The sequence below is a fragment of the Vanacampus margaritifer genome, chromosome 10, assembly GCF_051991255.1.
Source record: "Vanacampus margaritifer isolate UIUO_Vmar chromosome 10, RoL_Vmar_1.0, whole genome shotgun sequence".
NCBI classification, from domain to species: Eukaryota; Metazoa; Chordata; class Actinopteri; order Syngnathiformes; family Syngnathidae; genus Vanacampus; species Vanacampus margaritifer.
Window position 1 is genome coordinate 27,966,335 of NC_135441.1, and position 22,802 is coordinate 27,989,136.

The 22,802-nt window shown below is 47.0% G+C and overlaps 1 protein-coding gene across 13 annotated transcripts in view; it reads left to right on the forward strand.

Moving 5' to 3' along the window:
* ptprt (protein tyrosine phosphatase receptor type T) overlaps positions 1-22,802 on the forward strand; it is a 108,310-nt gene that overhangs the window by 21,318 nt on the left and 64,190 nt on the right. For all 13 annotated transcript variants that reach the window (XM_077578428.1, XM_077578427.1, XM_077578426.1 and 10 more), the window contains 9 exons: positions 3,949-4,109; positions 4,189-4,299; positions 4,927-5,008; positions 5,151-5,266; positions 7,189-7,363; positions 12,511-12,804; positions 19,523-19,638; positions 19,720-19,900; positions 22,304-22,413. In XM_077578428.1, the coding sequence (XP_077434554.1) occupies positions 3,949-4,109; positions 4,189-4,299; positions 4,927-5,008; positions 5,151-5,266; positions 7,189-7,363; positions 12,511-12,804; positions 19,523-19,638; positions 19,720-19,900; positions 22,304-22,413 (1,346 nt within the window). The remainder of the gene's footprint in view (positions 1-3,948; positions 4,110-4,188; positions 4,300-4,926; positions 5,009-5,150; positions 5,267-7,188; positions 7,364-12,510; positions 12,805-19,522; positions 19,639-19,719; positions 19,901-22,303; positions 22,414-22,802) is intronic.

The window sequence follows — 22,802 nt, forward strand, 5'->3', positions numbered from 1 at the left end:
CCTCATTATTCACAAACCTGTTGAAAATTGTGGGGAAAAGATCATCATGGCCCTGGTTGATCTCTTTTACTCTGCTGCCACCTGATGGCCGTTTTTTGTAATAACTACCATTGCTTTAAGCGACCTCTTCATGTCAGAACTACATCAAAGCCTTCTGTATGCTCTTGCATTAAAAAAAACAACCTAAAAAATACGTATTTATACGTTTTTGGGTTTGATTGTGTTAATTGTTGCCCCTCTATCCGCTTCCTTCCTTCCTTTGCACAAAACTGTGATTGAAACCCACCTCTACATGTTTAAAAAAACAAATAATCCCCCAAAAGACAGCATAGTGTCTTCATGCCATATTCACCATGGCGATATATTTGCGTGTGTGAGAAATGCTCTGAGACAGAAAGAAAAAAGAAAAGAAAAAAAGTACAGAAAACCCGAAGAAGCAAAGCAGACAGTGGCAGAGCATCCATCAGGGGGAGCAATAAACGAGCGTTTTTAAGAGGCAGGCAGCGTATAAAAGCCGGCGCGCTGGAGTAATGGCTCCCCGCGGGCCGCGGATAACTCTCGCTGTTTATTTGCCCGTCTCGGAGCCGCGCCAATAATGGTGCAAAATGACACGCCAGCCGCCGCCGCCGCCGCCGCCGCCGCCGCCGCCGCCGCCGCCGCCGCCGCCACCGCCATCCTCCTTCATTTGCAGTTAGCGGGTCAGATGATGATGCGGCAAGGGGTCCTCATCACGCCATCCGATTGGACGCGAATGGACCCCCCCCGAGCCCACCCGCTTACGTTGAGCCGTTGCGTCCTCTTCGAAGGCGCCGGGATTTTCCCAAAAGTCATTGCCACCAAACCAGAGTGACCAACATTAGAAGCAATCGAGCTGACGATCGGCTTTTGGACCAACATTTTAGGCATTTTTTGAAACGGCAAAATCCACTTTGCGCTTAATGAACCCTCTCCAATGAAGCTACGTTTTTGGGGAGTCCTCAAGTGGCAGTCATGATTTTGTAAACATCAAAGACAATTTTGAATTGTCAACAAAACGTCACCAATGGACCTGGAAAACATCGTTTGTAAACATCAGAAAGAATCAAGCTCGCAAGTAACATTTTTTTTTTTTAACATAAAAGACTATTTAGTGTGAAATACTCGTTTTTTAACAACACAATGAATTCTATCCAATTGTTTGGAATTTTATAAGCGAATTGACTGAAAATGCGCAAAACGGACATGCGACTTCAACCCGTTTCCATCTGTAGGTGGCGCTATACACCATAGAGATGCGATCCACAAGTCCTTTTAAAGAAGAAGAAGAAGACCAGGAAGCGACTGAAACGCGCGATGACGTCACTGATCGGCTTATATGACTGGATAGCCGCCAGGCCGAGACTTTTGAAGCCACGAGGCCGCCATCTTGCTCCTCTCAAGGAACGTTTCTCGCCACCACCCTAGACATTTACAGTATCCAAATTGGAGAACATTTGAGACGGTACTGAATAGAAACAGCATCCTTTATGAGTTAGCAACTAGCATTAGCATCCTTTCAGTGCAAGCTGATGCAAATGATCTCGTCTTTGAGGGACGTCTTTTCTCTTTCCTGACGTATTTTTCCCCTTCATGGTTTTGCTCTTTTATTTTTTGCGAACTCGGACACAAACTGTTGGATTTTGTTGCATCAGGCTGCTGAAGACGATGTTCTTTTTCCCCCCTTTGTCTTTTTTTCTCTCGTCTGCTGACAGCCGGCACCGAAACGCATAAATTATCCACGTGCCGCGTTGCCATCACAAGCGCCAGCACAAAGTCAAAATCTCGTCGTCGTCGCCGTCGCCGCCGCCGCCGCCGAGTCCTGCGGGTGCTAAAGAGGCGCCTTTTACATCTCTCAACAAGTACCACAAGCAGATGAAAAACAAGAAGAAGAAAAACAAGAAGAAGGTGGTGCTCACTTTTGACACTAAAGTGGAGAGAGAGAAAAAAAAGTTTCTCAACTTCTGCCAAGTTTGACCCGCTTCCTTCAAAGGGTCGACTGAAAATTCTCTTTTTGTTTTTCTTTTGATGTCTTTGGACCGGTGAAGCAGCAGGTGGCTCGATGCTCTGTTTTGCCGTCAGCGGGTGTTGGCTCTTTTCAAAATGGCCGCTTCAACTCAAAATGGCCGACTTCTCGTTGTCCGCCCAATTCCATATTGATTGATTGAAACGTGATTGATTTGTCAGCCCAAAAATCAAAATCTTTTACATCTGATTACAAAATTTGAGACTTCACTCACGTTGGCAGTAATGATCGACTGATATGGCTTTTTCAAAGTCGATGCCGATTATTAGTAGCCAAGGAGGCCGTTAAGCGATATTTCAAGTCGATATTCATTTGCAGTAAAAAAAAGAAAATATCTGCATCAAAATGGACTTTTCCTTTTTTGATTTCAAACATAAAGAATTGACAGCTTTGTTTCAAAATGTTAACAACAATTGCATGGAGCTTCTTTCGGGGTCATCAGCATGTGTTCAGCGGAATTAAAAAAACAAGCAAGCAAGTCCCCTAAAATGTTCTACGGTAAATACATTTTTCAAAAATATTATTTCTTATTTGTTTGTTTTTAATTTTTATCATTTTTTATGGCCCTTATTTATTTGTTATTGTTCATGGCTCTTTCATTCCAATTGATGAATTCTTGAATCATTATCTGGGGTGACACACACACACACACACACACACACGCACACACACACACACACGCGCGCGCGCGCGCATGGTGATTGAGGATGTGTTGCGCGTGGAGCAGCGTGTAAATCTGCCGCTGGCCGGTGGCGGCGTTCCAGAGAGCAGACCCGAGTCGTAAAACACCTTCGAACACACTCGACGGCCAGAAGGTTTTTTTATGCGGCGGCTGCCGGCCCTCGGGGAGGGCGAGTGTGCGCGCGCACGCACGCACGCACGGGCGCACGGGCGCGCACATGACGGAGTGACGATCTTGAACGTGTTCTGATGAAACAAAGGAAACGTTCCGCCTCATGATTCCTGTTGCGCTGCTTCGTGTCCACTTTGTAATGCAAGGAGAAAAAATCATCACATTTGGCCCTTTGCCATTTTGTATGACGTCATATTTCATAAAGTATGGCCGACGTAAGCTTTCAATGAGGAAAGCGCAGATCAGCAAAGAACAATAAAAGGCAGGAGAAGGTTTGAGGGAGGAAATCCAGAAAAGATTGTTTTTGTAAATGTGAAGAAGAAAACAAGTGAAAAAGAATGAAGAGAATGAAAAGAAAAAGCAGTGTTGTTATTATTTTTAAAGTATTGGTCAACGTTCCCAAATCAACAAACCATCATCGCTCTTTTTTCCCTTTTGTGTGCGCGCATGCAAGTTTGTGCTCTTAATTCACCTGAAAACGGTTATAAATCCAAAACCGTTCACTTTAACTACCCGGATACTTTAGAGTCCCGCCAGAATTGGCAAGTTGTTAGGAGACCAGCGGAAGGACCAAAGGAAGGAAAGATGAAGCAAAGTGAGATCCAACACCAACCAGACACCAACACAGTCACAAATCCGGAATCTTGAAGAAGCGTCTGAATCGAACCCTAACGGTCGTCTAACTCAGGAAAGAAGTCAAGTGCTGCAAGTCGGATTATTTTAATGCTTGATTCATCTCTTGATTTTTTTCCCACTGAATCGATGAGTCTGATGAAAACATTGTTTTCATATTTCCATCCTTTCCCCCCCCCCAAAAAATTGATTCCGAGATTGTCCTTCGTGCAGCTCATTTAGTTGGAGGAGGTTTTTCTTCATTCTGCTTGCAGCATTCACGCGCAATTTATGCAGAAATTGCACTTAGTCTCGTTTCTGTAAGAATTCAAATCTGGTGAGAAGTCATGACCCCCAAATTGAGCTCACTGGTAGTGCTCTGCGCTCCCAAACCACAGACTTGCGGGTTTGAGAGCGTCCGTGTTTCTGTGCGTCCCACCAGGCGGCATGATGGCGGTGAACGCGTCGGGCCGGGCGTCGGGTCAGCGCGCGCACCTCTACATGCCCAAGCTGAAGGAAAACGACACCCACTGCATCGACTTCCTCTACTCCATATCGGGCCGCGACGGCGCCAGCCCCGGCACCCTCAACGTCTACATCAAGGTCAGGACGTGCACTTGCGCCGTTAGCGACGGCAGCTAAGCTAGCCCTTCGTGAAGGTTGCGTCAAACGTTGTGTTCAGGTGAACGGCGGCGTTCAGAGCAACCCCGCGTGGAACGTCAGCGACAGCGTGACCGACGGATGGCTCAAGGCCGAGCTCGCCGTCTCCACCTTCTGGCCAAACTCCTACCAGGTGACTCGCAAACACGCACGCACACACAAACGTGACTTTCCAAGCTTGGATTGCGAAACCTCCCACAAGTTGTTGCTATTCAAGCCGAGCGCTCGCATTGCTGACAAGTACAGGCCATTGTGTGCGCGGGTGTGTGTGTGCGCGCGCGCGCGCGTGTGTGCGTGAGGGTCAGCAGTGCACGGCAGGGCTGGCAGCCTGTCAGTCTGCTGAATGTTAAAATGGACGTCAAGCATGAAGGAAGCTTGGACGTGTTGCGATTGGACGTTTGGTTGCAAGAGGCAAATCTTCCTCTGCTGCCTCTAGTGGCCAAATGAGAAATGACAACAGTTGCTGTTTTATGCAAAGTTGGTGATGGACTGCAATGTTATCATTTGTGATGCCATTGATTCATTTTTGTCTGAAAAAAATGTTGGTGACAAAAAATGTTCAATGGCGAAATGATAACTGATTGAAATGAATTAAAACGATGCATTTTTTAAAGAACTGCAACTAATAAAATGTTCAGCCAATCACAGACAAGAACGGATGAGACGGCAAATGACATCGTGACCACTTGCTTGCGTTCATCTGTTTCGATCCTCTCGCTCGCTCGGCCCCTTCCTCATCCTCCTCCTCTTCCTCTTCCAGGTCATATTTGAAGCCGTTTCCGTCCAGGGCCACGCGGGAGTCATCGCCGTTGACGACATTCGAGTTCTGGCTCATCCCTGCCGTAAGTGACATCTTCGATGTGTGCACAACTGATGGAGAATATTGACATCGTACTTCATGTCGATTCGCACCATCGGTGATGTTCTGTGCGGTCAAACGTGGCGTCCTGCTGGATGGCGTTGAGCGTGTTTTTGCCCTTTCAGGGAAAGCGCCTCACTTCCTGCGTCTTCAGAACGTGGAAGTCAACGTGGGTCAAAATGCGTCCTTCCAGTGCACGGCGGGCGGGAAGTGGTCTCAGCACGACAAACTCTGGCTGCAGGTCCGTACGGTCGTCGGTCTTGCTTACAAATCAGACGCCTTTTGGTGTCAACGTCATCGTGCGTACAAATAGAAGACAAGTTGCATGTTGGGAAGTCAGGAAATCTCATGTAAAAAGCATTAAAGCAGGAAGTAAATAAAAAGGAAATCGGCAAACAAACAAATAGCGAAATCGGTCAAGCGACCAAGACAAGTGAAGCAGTAAATAAAATGGTAAAGAAGTACAATAAAAAGAGTCAAAACAAAAAGGAAATAAGTCACAAATTGCGTTAAAAGAGAATTGAACAGAAGAATTCATCAGCTTTCATCCATCGCCATCTTGTGAAATAGCGCCCTCTGCTGTCTTTGCGTCAAATTTCCAAAACAATTTGACGGATTCCGCGCGCGTGCTTCGATGACGGGACGACGACACGACGACGACACGACGACGACACGACGACGACACGACGACGACGACACGACGACGACACGACGACGACACGACACGACGACACGACGACGACACGACGACGACACGACGACGACACGACGACGACACGACGGCGACACGACGACGACGACACGACGACGACACGACGACGACACGACACGACGACGACACGACGACGACACGACGACGACACGACACGACGACACGACGACGACACGACGACGACACGACGACGACACGACACGACGACACGACGACGACACGACGACGACACGACGACGACACAACGACGACACGACGACGACACGACGACGACACGACGACGACACGACACGACGACACGACGACGACACGACGACGACACGACGACGACGACACGACGACGACACGACGACGACACGACGACGACACGACGACGACACGACGACGACACGACGACGACACGACACGACGACACGACGACGACACGACGACGACACGACGACGACACAACGACGACGACACGACGACGACACGACACGACACGACGACACGACGACGACACGACGACGACACGACGACGACACAACGACGACACGACGCGACGACGCGACGACGCGACGACGCGACGACGCGACGCTGCCGACCACAACCTGCTCAAATTGTCTTCCCACATTTGGTTGGTCGCGCGACGTTCGCAACGCCGGATCTCGCCAGAGCAGTTGCGGCCATCATTTGGCTTGACAGCAGGCGGCCATCTTGAATACGTTTGCTGAATTCTCATTCTACGAATGCGATTATATCAACCAATCGGAACACCGAGTTCACGCGAGGACTGGCACAAAATATTCTTGCTGCAACAACAAACAAAAAAAGGGTGAACTTAATGCAGTAAAGATTTGAGTTTCATGTTGCGTTGATATTTGATCTTTTCAATGATCGCTACGATGAATATGGTGTCATTATTTGCAATTTTTGAGCTGTCGTTCAAATTGAAGCGCGAAAAACCTCAGCTCCACTCATTTATGCTAATTGCTAATTGCTAAGAGATGATTTCAGGCCTCCTCGAAGGTCGCAGCCGTGACGCAGAGTTGATTAAAAGCTTCGTGCTGACGACTCCGCCCACCACGTCTGCAACGCAGGCAGGAGGGAGGGCGCCACCTAGCGTTAGAAAAACACAATTACAGAAAAAGACTAAGAACAGTCGTTCACCATGTTTGGAATCCATCGTGGACATTTGGCGTCATTGCACAACATTTTCGTGTGGAAATTGGCGGCTTTTTCTTACAAAAAAGTGCAGCGAAAATATGACACCAAGCAAGCACGACAGAAGTCAACGACACAAAAGACCGAGAGAAGAAAAATAAGAAAGAAACAAAAAAGCAAAGGATAAAATGAGCATGAAAAGAAAGTGTGAAAAGTGCGCAAAAGCGGCCCCGATTGCGTGACTTCTTGTAGCATGCGCGACCTGAGCTCGCCTTGCTAACGTTAGCGTTTGCGTTTGTGGGCCGCAGCAGTGGAACGGGAAGGACACGGCGCTGATGGTGACGCGGGTGGTCAACCACCGCCGCTTCTCGTCCACCGTCAGCGTGGGCGACACCTCGCAGCGCGGCACCGGACGATACCGATGCGTCATACGCTCCGACGGCGGCTCCGGAGTGTCCAACTACGCCGACCTCGTCGTCAAAGGTGAGGGCGCTTCTTCTTCCTTTTCAACAATCTCGCCCACAGTCTCCAGCTGGCTGCAGGAATCCATGTTTCCTTTCCTTGCCTCCTCCTGGGATGGGTTGGCTGACGGCGCCTTGTTTTCTTGCTGCCCTTAATCTCACGTCGTTTGTATGACGGCGTATCAGGGCCATGTATACATTTAGAGGCGGGTCATACGCACAAGAAGTGCGGGGAAAAAAATGCTACATTTGGAAGTTTATAAAGTGGCAAATTTACAAGAAAAAAACTCCGAAGTTTGCGAGTTTATAAAGTGAACAAAAGCATCGTCTGTTGATTGATGAATTGTTGCACTTTTGAGAAACGTTGTAACCTTTTGCAACCCTGGCTTGAAGTTGAGACAAGCAAACAGATAACAAAAGATCCGCTCGCTTGTTCAATTTGACACCTGCTGCGTGTGTGCGCACGCACGCACACACGCGCGTGCGCACGCCATCAAATAGTCCGTTGGAGCCGATGTCTTCCCTCTCGGCGTGTCGTCGAATGCAAAATCCTCAAATGTCATCTGCCGGCCGCTCGATAAAGCAGGAAAGGAACGTCGGCGACAGGAAGCGCCTGCCGAGCGACTTATTGACGCGGCCGGCCCATAATGTGCTTGCGCGGCCGCTGATGGAATTACGGCGCCGCCGCCATCGCTCGCTGTCAGCCGTAATGACATCCCGTGTCCCGCCCACTCCCGCTCTGCCGCGAGCCGCCGTCTTCCAGGACGACGATTCGGAGTTTTGGTCACCGTTCCTAAAAGGCCGCCAACTTGTTGTTGGCAGACACTTTTTTTTTGGACTTGTCCCAAACATTCGTTTTCGAAATGTGGACCGCCACGGCTCACCCGTTTTCTGGGTTCGGTCAAGCTGAGCCCACCTGGCACCGTGATGTCATTTTCAGCTGGTGTTCCCTCGTCACTTGCCAGTTGGCTTATTGAGGATTCACTCTTTTGCTGATTTGTGACTTTTGTTTTGTGGTCAAAGTATGAACGGGCGCATTTTTCTGGACAAACGCAATATTAACCCTAAGAACTGCAAGTGGGGCACAAAGAACACGTTTTCGTGGAGAACATGTTTGACTTGACTTCCCCTTTAAGGCCGCTAGCGTCTTTAGCCCCTTGTGCTAGCTAGCTAGCTTCTTATCAGGTAAACAAGCACCCGGGGCGCTAGCTAGCTAGCTAGCACCTGGAGCTAAAGCCAAACTGTGTCAGCTTTTTAACTTTCTGGACCTGGATTTGCCACCTCTGTCCAACATGTCGCCAGATTTCAAGAGTCCCAAACACTTTTTGGGGACTAAATCTTGAGAAAAAAGTCATTTGATGTCAAGCAAGTCGTCTGCAAAACTTTGTTGTTTTTCAAAGCCAGTTTGACTTGACTTTTCAAAGATGAACACCTCCGAGACAGACGCTCCATTATGAAGCGTTTGAGGTGCGTGTGGGCGGGGCTTGTCGGCGCTGATGTCACGAAAAGGAAACGTATTAGCATTGAACCGTGTTCGGTTCCGTTTGCTGGCAATGATGACTTGAACCTTTCATTGGTCACAAAAGATGTTGGAATTTTATGCAAGCTGAAGTGTGTGCGTGTGTGTGTGTGTGTGTGTGTGTGTGTGCGTGTGCGTGCGCGCGTGCAACCCGCGTGTCACGTTCTGATGAGTTCAGGGACGCAAACTGTCGTTACCATCTGTTAGCGCCGCACACACCCACGCAGCGCGTGTTCGTGTGCCTTTTAGTGTGTATATGAAGCTCAGGTGTTGCTCGCCATGCGTCATGCCAGGGGAAATAAATAGTCCATGATGCCATCACTGAACAATATCGCACGCACACACTGAAAACCTTGCGTGCATTTTCATGTGTGTGCGCGTTGCTAAATCTGGCTGCTTTGTTATCATCCCTTTGGCAACATTTTTTTCAGTTTGTGATGTTCAACTTTCTTTTGGAGGTGCTTGCACCTGCGTGTGTCCTGGAGCGCTCAAATTGCTGTGTGCCCTTTTACCTTTCATCCGTGAGCATTCGTGTGTGTGCGCGTGCGTGCGTGCGTGTGTGCGTTCATCCTCCTGTGTGGATAAGTGAAATCGGGGTTAATTAGTGTTTCGTGCACTCAGGTGTGACCAAAGACGCTAGCCGTGCGCGCGTGCGCGTGTGTGTGTGAAACAAACTTGCGTGCGCATTTGTGTGCGTGTACACGTGAGTTCCACATTCCAAACTTGCAAATATGGAGCAAGATCATTTGCAGTTGATTTAAATTTTGGAAATTGTGTTGCAAAAGACTGAAAGGAATGGAACCAAAACTGACCCCCCCCCCCCCCCCTTCAGCTATACAGTAGATGACTTCCTGTAAAACATCCAATTATGTTCTTAGGTCGTGTCTTTGGGGCGTGGCCTCTGTGCCTTTTTTGTGGCTTTCCCGTGATCAACATGTCTGGCAAATTTCATATTGCAAAGTGAAACTTTTCGATTTGTATCCAAATGTCGTACTTTTGAGTCTGTGGTGTGTCGGGCGCTTCTCCATTTGCTGTTGCTCACTCAAACTGGCTGCGGGGGCTCAAATATTTGCCAGTGTTGTGTCCATGCATCACCGTGTGTAGTTTGTGTCGCTGTGCGCGTGTGCGTGCGTGTGCGTGCGTGCGCGTGCGTGCGTGTCGTCTGTCCGTCAGAGATAAGACTCAGTGGGGTGGAGTTTAGATACACAACTGCCAATCAAAACCAGTGGAGGTGTGTGTGCGTGTGTGTGTGTCCCACTCCAGACTCTTTGGGTGGTCCTGAAGCTGATTGTGGTCCCAAAATAAAACCCGCGTGTGTGCGTGCGTGCGTGTGTGTGAGTTGCCCACATCCATCTTCTGTTTCTTTGTCCGCACCATCCAAATCAATAGACGCTTGCGTGGACAGCAGCGCTTGCGTGGAGGCCCGCCGGCTTGTGCCGCCCGCACATCGTCGTCCTCCACGAGAAGTCCACATTTGGCAACAACAAAACATCGCAAGTTGCAAGTTCCGTGCCGGCCGCGAATTGTGTGCGCGTAGTCGCGGAATCCACACGATTGTTGACATCACCTTCGAGTCTCCTCAGCGACATTCCAAATCCGAGGAGAGGAAAAGTGCTGCCTTGAGATATGCGCACTCATCTCAAATCATCTTTTCCTGTTGAAATGAATCCATTCCAGCACATTCCAAAAACAAACACACACACAAATTTGTTGCAACGTGTATTCGAATGGGGGGGGGGGGGGGGGGGCTGGGTGATATGATTTTGAAAAAAACTGAGTGATAACATCATCGAACAGAATTAAAAAGAATCCAACTCGTTTTTGCTGTTCTATGCAGAGGATAAAGAATATATATATGACTGTGGGTACTGTTATATTTTCTGTTCCTTTTTGTTCAGTCGGTTGCTCAAAGGGTTGAAGAATAGAGAAGCTAATCAGTGTTAGCGTTAAGCTAGTCGACTGGGTGTAAAAAAGTTTGTAACTGTGTTTTGTTTTGCTTGCCGTTTATTTCGTGCGTAATTTCACTGACGTGAAAACAGGAAGTATTATAGCGCGGCCTCGTTTTTGCCAAATTTCTTGTCAACCGATAGCGGCGGCTCATTTTCGAACCTTCAGGCATGATTATTGACGTATATTGAAAGTTGGGACAAAAGGGAGTCCGTTTCCTGTAAAAACATGGATTCCGTTTGACACCTTCCAAAATTTTCATGATGTTACATTTTTGTAATACGTTTTTTTTCAAATGTGTTGAAAGACCTTGAAAAGAACGCAAGTGCCATAAATGCTATCAAAACATGCCAAGGGAATATAAAAGAGGGCATTTCCATATCTGGCTTTGGTCTGAAATCGATTTGCCGCCATTTGTATCTGCATTTCCATCGGAATTGTGTCCGGAAAAATGTGCCCAATTTTGCTCTCGAACACAAAAGGTGGTCGTATCAGGAAGTTGTGAAGTCGCGCCGGTCGTCGTTGATATTCCGTCACCGTCCTTCCTTTTTCTTTCATGTGCGCCGCGTGTGTGCGTGATAACGCAATCGGACGCTTCTTAGAGAATTTCGGAGCAGGAAGATAAGTAATGCATGAGCAGGTATGAGGAAGAGGAGGACGAAGAGGAGTGGAGGGGTGAAAAGTTGAGCGTCACTTCCACACCTGTTCCACTTTCAAGATGAGCTCAGGCAGTCCGAGGAGGCTTTCAAGTCGCGCGCACAAATTCAAACCCGCTTTCAAATCAAACTTTCACATCTGCTTTGGAACGCACGCTGAAGCGACGGCGCGAGTTTGACTTGAGCACTCGAGAAGAAACCACAGCCAGCGACCCCCCCCCCCCCCCCCCCCACACTTGCCAGCAGCTGTCAATCAAACGCACCCAAAAGAGCTCAAGCAGGCCCCGGCACACGTGGAGTCGTCATTTCAAGGATTGCTGTTTTTTATTCAATATTTAGAATTTCTGCCCCGTTGACCAACGCTTCGGCCTTAACCCTTCCGCTGCGTGTGCGTGCGCGCGTGCGTGCGTGCGTGTGTGATTGACAGCCGGCCGGCCGGGCCCGCAGCCTCCATCCATAAAGTGTCTTCATAAATATTCCGAAGCGGCCTTGAGGGAAGCCAAATATTCGGGTCAGCGCACCTTCTCCCACATGTTAATAAAGCCAGTCGGTGTATAAATCTAAATCCAAATATGAATATAAATAAATAAATGTTTGAAATGGAAGTCATAAAGCAGCCAAAAGCTTTTAGATGTGACGGCCCGCTTTTCAACTTGCTGTCAACGAACGTGACAAATGAGCCCAACACTTTTTCACTTCACGCTTTTTTTCTTTCTCTCCTTTCACTCGACTCGAGCGTCGCTTAAGATGGCGCCGGCGGCGGCGGCGGCGGCGGCGGCTCGCCACTTGACGGACAGCTCAGGTGGCGGGAAATACGCTCACGCTTGCTTTTATCAGGAAACCTCCGACGACACAAAACTTCAAAGTAAAACTTCTGCTGGCTTTTAAGACGTGGATTCGTAAGACGCGTGTGGCTTTTGTTTACCACATTTCAACTTGATCAGCATATTTAAAAAAAAAAAAATAAAAATCTGCAGTGCTGATTTCTGAGTATGAGCAAATATTGATACCAGGACTCCCACTAAAAAGTCTTTTTTCCTTGCCTAGCGCCCCCCACGCCCATCGCCCCACCCGAGTTGCTGGCCGTGGGCGCCACCTACCTGTGGATCAAACCCAACGCCAACAGCATCATCGGGGACGGGCCCATCATCCTGAAGGAGGTGGAGTACCGCACCACCTCGGGAAACTGGGCCGAGAGCCACGTGGTGGACGCGCCCACCTACAAACTCTGGCACTTGGACCCCGACGTGGAGTACGAGATCAAGGTGCTGCTGTCCAGGCCCGGCGAGGGCGGGACCGGACCCCCGGGACCGCCTCTGGTCACCAGGACAAAATGCGCAGGTATCTTACATGACAGGAGCTTTTTATAAAATTTCTGTCAATAGTTGGCTTTCCGTACACCCACTTTGATTTCAAGAAATGTGAAAAAAAAGAATGGAAACGCAAAAAATTTGAAAAAGGGCCCAAAGTTTGCTAAAAAGTTTTTACACTTTTGAAGAGGTTCGAAAAAAGGAACATTTTGGCGATGGAAACACATTTTGCGAATAACCGCTGGCAAGACCGGATGCACGCGGCCCGGTTGGACCGGGTATGACGGCACGCGTACGTTTGTCGTCACAAAGCAATGAAGTAACGTAAGTTGGGGCGATAAAACACAAGTCTTTTTGTAATTCATTCCTTTTTTTTCTTTTTGTAATTCATTAAAGAAGCGAATATTGATGCAATTTTAGATGGAAAACAGCAAAGTAACGTTTCGGTCGATCAAGAATTTACAAAAGCAAACTCGACGTCATCGCACGGCGTCGTCGCTTCCTGGTCGTCTTCTTCTCCTTTTAAGTTACTGCTGCATCACATCTCCTAATGGTGTATAGCGCCACCTACAGCGGCGGAGTCCGCTCTCAATATTTGCAAAAGAACAACAGATGGAAACGGCCACAAGTCGCAAGTCGCTTTTGCAGTAAATTGGCTTAAAAAATGCGCAAAAATTGGATGAAAACCTGACTAATGACTTCTTTTTTTTTCAGAAAAAATACAAATCGATGCTCTTATGATTTGTAATGTCTTGTAAAAAAAAAAGTTAGTTGTGTCAAATTTTTACTTTTTGGCCCCCAAAAAATCATTAAACTAAACGTATTCAAGCAATATTTCTTGGAGTATATTTTTTTAGAAAATTTCCCCCAAAATAAAAATACTACTTTATACTTTATAAGATGATAACTTTCGTCTATGAAATCATAGAACTATTCTTGTAAAATTCTGTCATTTTAACCTTGAAAAACATGCACATTTATTCTCGCATGATTACAACTTTTTTTGTGTAGGAAAAAACAACAACTTTTCTATGTAGTGCTAGGGTGCTTAGAGCACTTGTTCACAAAGACTCACATTCAGCCGTTCACACGCACACGCATTCGTACACCAACGGAAGGACAGATCCAGACTTCGGTATCTTGCTCAAGGACACTTCAACATAGTCAAGGTTGAGGATGGAACCCGCAACCTTAGGCTTGGGAGATGACCGCTCTACCACTGAGCCATGCCGCAACAAATTTGAGTCATTAAGTGAGGAATTTTTTCATTTTTTGTCAATTGTATATAATCCAAATGCATTCCAGCGACATTAGGAACAAATACAACAAAAGTAAAAAAATAAAATAAAAAAAATCGTGTTGAGACGATTGATGCGACGAGAAGCTGTAAAAAGTGGAAGACGAGAAAGGTTGGCTTAGGGTGAGGATGCGACGGATGCGACGGATGCGACGGATGCGACGGATGCGACGGATGCGGAAGCCGGCGAGGTTAAGCACCTGAAGGCAGCGTCTAATTGGCTGACAAAGGAAGAGTGACGGGCCCGCCGGCCGACCTCTGACCCGAAGGGAGGTGACGACAAATGTCAGGGAGAATGGACCTCGTTAGGCTAATGTCCTTTGGCCAATTAGAGACGGACGGAGAAAGAGAGAAAATGTCTTTTTTTATGTTTCCGTCCCGCTGGCTCGTCTGAAACGTTTCATCAAAAAAAAAAAAGAAAAAGAAAAAAAGCCGCCGTAAAAAGCAAACGGGTTGACGAAAGGCGGCGGGAGGTTCGATGTGTGCTAAAGTGCCATCAAAATGTCTTGCGCTCGTCAATGTGTAGACTTGTGAAGACTTCTCATCGTTTAGGGCCATCGTTGTTGTGCATTAATGAAGGAAACAAGACGACTGGTCGCCCCAAAAAGGCCGACTTGCCAACCTTAAAGTCCATATTTACATTCAAATACTCTGTACAGTCATTTTTAAAAACTTATTTGCGGGACCTGGAAGACGGCGGAACCGATATTTAGTGTTTCCGCGCGGGCCTTCCTTGCTGACGGACGGCGGGCGGAGCTAATTCAAGCTTGAACACGCAAACGTGACGCGCCTGACGGCGAGCCGATGAACGTTCGTTAACGACACAACTTGAAATCACGTGAAAATGGCCTGATTGCTGCGGGAAATGAACCGAACAAGAAGTTGCTCCGGACGCGGCGCGGGCGCCGTCAAGTCCAAAATACGACGCTCGAGGATTCACTCGAGAAGGTCAAACTCTTGTACTTGACTTTATTAAACAATACTCAATGAATTTTTGATGTATTTATCCTGCACTTGACAATCCTCAATGTAGCCACAAAACCTAAAATCAATACTAAAGTCAATAAGAGGGGGGACGAAAATGAAAAAAAAAAAAAAAAAAAACTAACGAATGCGAGTGAAAAATTCCAAAGTGTAAAACAACACGTTTTATAAAACAACAAACGCTAACGAATGGTGACTCGTACCCGTCGTGAGGGCGGCGTGGCTCAGTGGTAGAGCGGTCGTCTGCTAACCCTCATGCTGTGGGTTCGATCCCAGGCCACTGCGAGCATGTGGAAGTGCCCTTGAGCAAGATGGGCAAGCTTCAGTTGAGTCCAAATGGAAAGCGTGTGAACGCGGAAAAGCCGCAAATCAATCAAGTGGCGTTTTGTGCCGCTAACGAAAACATCCGAAAATACGAGCTGGACGAGTTGTCGAGCCGTCTTGCGCAAGATTCCTCGTCATCTCGACAATAATCCCGGCAGCAGCTTTCGGAAAGCCGACCTTCCAAATCCGCCGGCAGCCCCCCCCCCCCCAACCCCCCCGCGAAAAAAAAGAAGCTGCGGAGGGTTGACGTCTGCTGACGCAAAACCACCCAAGCTCGTACTGACATCGCAGCACTCGTTTACAAAGACTAAAATAAAAAAAAAAAAGTTAAGAACCTCTGCTTTAACGAGTCAAAATCGGCAAAAAAAAATACATTTTGCCCAGCAGAAAAAAATGCGGGTCTGAAGAGGCGGCATTCATTCATTTACAAGTGACAGAAAGAAAGCAATAAACTCATCAAACATATTTGCAAAAGTCAGAAAGAACATTTGCCACTATGAATAATTCAAGAATAACATTTTCCTTTCGCAATTGGGCCGATCTTGCAAGGTCGCGGGAAAAGACATCCGCGTGGGTGATAGCGCCCTCTAGTGGATTGTCCGTGCAATGCAGGCGTCCGATCGTACACATCGCGGTTTTAATGGCAAAATGTCTTGTATTTAATGTGATATGTTTGCCGCTCGAGGGTTCGAATATGCAAAAAGTTGATTTGAAGTCAATGGAGATCGTCTTCATGATCAACATTTGCAAATTGTTTCCTGAAAGTTGTCTGCACGTTTTGCTATTTTTTCTGTCCTTCCCATGCAATGTTTGTGCCGTCAACATTTCTTTGTCCTCTTCCTCATCTTCAATCCTGTGCTCTCGTGTGTGTGTGCGTGCGTGCGCATCCATTTCCCATGCGCGGCTTTTCCCCGCAGCGCTCAGTGCTCGTTAGACGTCGGACAAAGAACAGAGCGGTCACTCAAGTCTCGTAATGAGCTTGCCGCGCGCGCACGCACTCGATGCGGCCATCGGTCAACACTTCTCATCTTGGTTTCATCCCCGAGTGTGTCTGCGTGTGTTCAAAACTGAAAAAAAAGAAGATGTTTGCAAACGTTGCCAACATCATGCAACAATCCCACAAGATTTGCCAACAATCTCCACAATCCTCTCGACGTTGTTGAAAAAAGGAACAATCGGCAACATTTTGCAGCGTTCACAATTGACAACGTTTACCAACCTTCTTCATTATTTCAACATTCCGCAACGTTCTCCAACATGCTCGCAAATCCTCCAACATTTTGTACTAAAAATCCCGTCGGTGCTGATTACACGTCAAATCGACACGCAAATGACAAAAACGTCCTTTTGTTCCTGACAGCTTCGCCTCCAGAAAAGCAAAAACCGACTGCTGAGCATCAAACGCCGTCAAGTTGAACATTCCAAGAAAGAGCAAAACATTCTCAGGCATTTTACAAAATGCTCAAAGGTTGTGGATCTTTTTGATCCAAGATTTTCCAATGCAGTCCAACTTTCTCCAACATGCTTTAACGTTCCACAACGATCTAAAAATCGTTTGTCCGCGTTCGCTAACGTCCTCCAAATTCTTCCATTGCTTTTGCAGCTTTCACGATTTCGTCATCATTCAACAATTTTTCGCAAACGTTCCAAGCATTCTCCAATGCTCTGCATTTGCTTCATGTGAAAATCGATTAGCTGTCGATGAATCGTTGCATCTCTACTGTTATGCAAAATGTTCATTTCCATTTCCAATATCACGCAAATGTCAAATCTTTGCCAGTCTAAAATTGTTGTTGCACTTTTTGCCCCCAAATCTTCCAACGTTCTCCAACATTTCCCAAACTAGCCTCCAACTTATCGTCAACGTCAAATGTCCTCGAGACAAACGGACGTTCGAGACAAACAAAGTAACGACGCCGTAACGCCAAAAACGCCGGCGGATCTGTTTGTGCTGCTTTAAACGTTTTTAGTTGTCGAGTCGCGCCTGCTGACGTTCCCTTCACGCCTCGTTGGCCCTTTCTTGACTCCTCGCTTCCATGCGGGCATCATTGCACCCCCCCCCCCCCACCGCCCGCCCTCCCCCTCTAGTCATCCTCCCCCTTTGCTCCCCTGTGGATGCTAACTTTAGCGAAACTAGCTCGTTGCCCGGGAAACAAATCTGCCCCAGCAGGCCAATTATGAAAGCGGACCAATTAAAGCCAAACCTGTGTGCTCTTTAATGCCTTTCATGCTGTCAGCCCATTGGCTACCGCACGCACGCACACGCACGCACGCACGCACACGCACGAGACCCCCCACACACAAACTGCATGTGAGGCATCGAGACTGAAGAGGATTTTTCACATTTTGTCCTCAAGTAAGTTGCTCACGCACACACACGAATGCACACGCATGCCCCTGGGCGCACACAAGCACACACACGTATGCATCTGCACAATCACACACACACACACACACACACTTTGTCCTCAAATAAATTGCTCAGGCACACACGCACACACACGTGCACACGTGCACGGCGATCCAAATGGCGCCGCAGACGGCAGACATCAATGGCGTGCAACTACAAAGGTGCGCTATGAAAAGAACGACACTCCGACAAGACGGCAATAAAAGCAAACTGAGAGAAATAACAAGACCTTCCTCAACTCTGAGTGTGTGCGTGCGTGTTTGATATAATCGCGTGTGTGTTGACTTGCAAGAATTCATCAGCGAGACTAAAAGGCAAACACAAAAAGAATTTGAGGCTGTGATCGCATTTGGCCACCAGACGTAGTTGTGCTTTTTACGCAACTTTTCAAAGGGGCCCTGAACGCAGCTCAACAGATGATGTCACTCAGCTTTCATTTTGGAAGACAACATTTGTCCGTCCGTCCGTCCGTCCGTCCAATCGGGTGTTTGAAAAGCGCCGGACTCGGACCCGACGGAACCGGCGCCGCTCGTTATCTTGATAGCAAGAGAAGGGCTCAATTGCAGAAAGGAATCGGCGTGTGTGTCGATCTCCCGCTGGGCCGCGACCAGTCAGATTATCCGTCCAGATTAGCCGCTCTCCGTCCATTGCTGGATTAAAAAGATGGCAGCCGTTTGTCTTTTTAGGGGGCTAATCTGGCCCAATGGGATTATTTGGCTGCGTCTGCTTGCCGGATTGAGCGATGGCGGCTTTTCACAATTGCTGAAGATGTTTAAGAAAAAACGTTTGGGATTTTTCTCCATCGATGTTTTGACTTCCTTTTGGCTTGTGTTTGTTTCATGTCGATTTGAAAGCACTTTTGGAAAACGATCCGCCGTTTTAGTCACAAGAGCTTTCGTGCCACCGATTTTCACAAGAGCTTCTAAATGTCCGTCTTTGGCCAAGAGCAGATTATCCGGATCCAGTCAGACGATCCCTTGTCGAGATTCTTTGCTTTAAGTCGGCACGCAGACTCCTTAAAGCCCGACGATCCTCGTGGGGGTCCGCAAACACGCCATCTGATCTCTCCAAATTTGCAGACCACCGGCGCCTCTTCCTCTCTTAATCCGGTCGCTCGATACTCCAAAATATCCAACGCAATCCCGATCAGATGGCTTTGATCTGCCTCTAATCCCGTCTATCATCGGGCTAATCTGGCCTGCGCGCTTCAATCCACGTGCAAACAAACGCAACGTTGGTGAAGGAGTTTATTCGATGGATTTTTGGGGGCTCTTTTTTGTGGGGTTTTACAGATTGGGAAGATTTGAACAAAAATCCAGAAGACAAAAAAAAGGAACCCAATTTGTTGTGAAGTGAAACGAGTTTGTGGTTTTGTCGCTTCTTTTTGCATCCTGCTGCTTACAAGCACACAAACACGCCAGGAAGGCCTAGTTAGCATATTAGCATTTTCAACATTTGTTTAGGTGGGAAAAGTCCTAAAGGTTGAAAAGTGCAGCACGTCAGCTTACTTCCGACTTACTTTGGCTTTCGGCTACTAAAATGTGCTCAATGAAAACGATAAACGAATTTAAAAAAAACAAGTTGAAATTTATATGGGAAAGTGCAAAAATGCAACAACACATTTTTTGTTTTAGTTAGTTTAGTTTTGTACAAATCAAGCCGGAAATTTGTGTCAAATGGAGCCAAGGAGCCAATTGTGCTGTTTTTGAAGCAAGTGTTCTGCGTGTGCTCCAGATCCGGTCCACGGGCCGCAGAACGTCAACGTGGTGGACGTCCGCGCACGACTCTTGACCATCCAGTGGGAAACGTTCGGTTACGCCGTCACGCGCTGCCACAGCTACAACCTGACGGTAGCGCCACAGACGATCCACGTTCGGTCTTCCGGGACGTGTCCCAATACTTCTGACACGCGCTCCCGTCGCCCCCTGCAGGTGCAGTACCGGTACGTCTTCAACCAGCAGGAGTTTGCGTCGGAGGAGCCGATCCAGACGTCTTCTCGCTACACCCTGCGGGACCTGCGGCCGTCCGTCACCGTCAGGCTGCGGCTGGTCCTGGCCAACGCCGAAGGCAGCAAAGAGAGCGAGGAGATCGTCAAGCAGACTGAGGAAGACGGTGCGAGAGAGAGAGAGAAAGAGCGGGAAACGCCAAACACCGTCTCGCTCCATTTCGTCTTGATTCCCTTGAAAATTCCAGCCACGCTTTCCTCAATGTCCTGTCCCAGTTGTTTTGTCCAATTTCTCTCACTGGGGGTGTCCCAATACTTTTGTCCACCAGCAAGCAGCTTGATGAAAACAATCACAAATAAACAACACAATCAATCATGTAACGAATGGCGGACGCATGTTTTCATAATCCGCAGCGGACGTAATCCGGGAATCTGCTAGCGTAGCTTAGCATCCGAAATGGTCAACGACATGAACAAAGATTGCGCTCGTCCACGTGGATTATTGACACGTGTCATCGCGGATTAGCTACGCACAACGTATGTAACCAGAAAAATTGGATTTTTTTTGGGGGGTGAAAAAAAAATCATTGAATCAAGACAGTAAATATGACAAAATGTCCATTTTAAGTAAAAACAAAACAAAAATTATTATAATGCAAATGAATGAATGGAAATAAACCAACAATAATTGTTCATTGATAATTACAAATGTGTGTGTTTTTTGAACAAGGAAAAATACATTTTTTATAATATATATATATGAAATACGAATACTATTCAAATACAATCCTTTTTTTCCATTTCACGATAAAGATGAAATGAAATGATAAAAACATAGAAAAGAATTGAAAATGAAAAACATTGGAAAAATAATGTAATGGCATGAATACAGGAGAGGAGAAGTGGCAATCAAACAGGCCAAAACACACATCAATACATTACAATTACACAAATATTATAAAATGCTCCAAAAACATTAAATACAAATCAATGCAATTAAATGAAACAAATGCATTCATCTTGTAGAAAAAGATCCACTTTTCCTCCTCGAGAAATGTTTTTTTTTTTTTGGTGGGGGTTCAGAACATACAACATTATTAAGATTCCAACTAATCGGAAAAGTGGGTTGAGCCGACGATCAAACGCAAAACGTTGGAACGACACGAGAGGAAAATCCCGCAAAAGTCCAAATCAAATCTTTTTCTTTTCTTTTGCAAGTCGTTTGCCGGCGCGCGCCTCCTCTTTTGCCGCCATCACACAAAACAAACAAATTCCTTTCAAAGACCATTTCGAGCAAACAAAAAGGACCACTTGATAAGAAGTAAAAAAAAAAAAAGAAGAAAAAAAGCAGCGGGTTCTCGATTGCCGAGCTGGAAGTGAATCAAGTTCAGGTCAGCGTGTTCAGAACGCACACGCTTAATTCTCCTTCAACACGCACGCACATTCTTTGCCTTTCATCGACTCACTAACATGAAGTGCCTTTAACATACTTGGAAATGTGCGTCCTTTAACGTGCACGCAAACATCTTTTACACAGCAGCCCAAAAAGCGGGGCGCACACACGCACGCACGCGCACACGCACACGCTTAGCGTTGAATGATAAGCTGGCCATCGTTGGGGACAGCCTCTAATTGCGTTTCTTTTTTTCCTTCCTTTTTTTTTCTAATTGCGTTTCTTTTTTTCCCTTCTTTTTTTTTCTAATTGCGCTTCTTTGTGCGGCTGATTTGATTTGCGGCGGCGGCCTCATCAACACTTTTGAATTAGCAAATGAAAAAAGCTCTCGCTCGCGCTTTGCAGGCGACTCGCTAACGTGCGCGTCGGCGGGAAACATTCGTCACGACACGGCCGAGGTGTCGCCGCAGCGCCGCATGATGGATGGCGCTCGTTACGCCCTTGAAAACGCTTTCGCTCGCTTACAAATGTCGTTTCACTTTGCTCCTTTTTCACCCCAAAAACAAACGCGTTACAAACAGAAAATGTGCACTGGACTTTATTTTATTTTTTTATAACTCGCCATCCTTTTCCCCGGTAGGTCGCTGGGCAGGAAATAGGAAAGTAGTATAACGCAAGCATTATAGTGTGTCGCGTGCCAAAACCTGCTTGTTGCTAGGCAGATTTCACTAGTGTGTCACAATCAGGCTTATTATAGCTTTGCAATTTTCATTTCAGTTTGTTTTTATTTCATTTGGAGTTTTTTTTACATTTGGTTACTTTTAACTTTTAGTTTTAGTTATTTCAAAAATGCTAGTTTGTTTCAGTGTTCGTCTTCATTTATCTTTTATTACTTGTGCGCAGAGGTGGCAAATCCACAAAGTCCAAACCTTGCCCCAGTTTGGCCATTGATGCTAGCTAGCTCGCTAGCTCCCTAGCAGGTAAACGAGCACCATGGGAGCTAGCCAGGGAGCTAGCTAGCATCAATGGCCAAACTGGGGCAAGGTTTGGACTTTCTGGACCTGGATTTAGGTTTTATTTTATTTTCATTAACAAAATAGTTTTTTGGATTCTATTTTTTTTCTTTCTTCCTGAACCAAAATAACTTTGGTCCCGATGGTGCCGTGCGTGTGTGCAGTGCCCGGCTCCGTGCCCAAGGAGTCCCTCCAGGACACGCCGTACGAGGACAAGATCTTCCTGCAGTGGAAAGCGCCCAACGAGACCAACGGCGTCATCACCCAGTACGAGGTGAGGCCAAGGTCCAAACGCGGCGTCACGTGGCACAAACGCCACAAGTCTCGTCTCGTAGCGGCTGACGTCAAAGCACAAACTCCGTCTAAGTACGTTTTGTAAACTGTCAAAGGACGGTTATCAACCAATCAATTGACAAGATAATGAACTCATTCACTGGCAGCCATTTTCACTGAAGCAACCCCCTTCGCTCCCGTCTGTTTTATTGGATTTTGACAGATTTTGCAAGGCTCTCCGAAATATTGTGTTCTATTGCAAAAAATCTGAATATAGCTCAGGTTCATCATTACTCACATTCCTGGTGAAAACACTGACAAAGTGAGCTTTTTTGCAACATGGCCCTGGTTGATCTCTTATACTCTGCTGCCACTTGCTGGCCGTTTTTT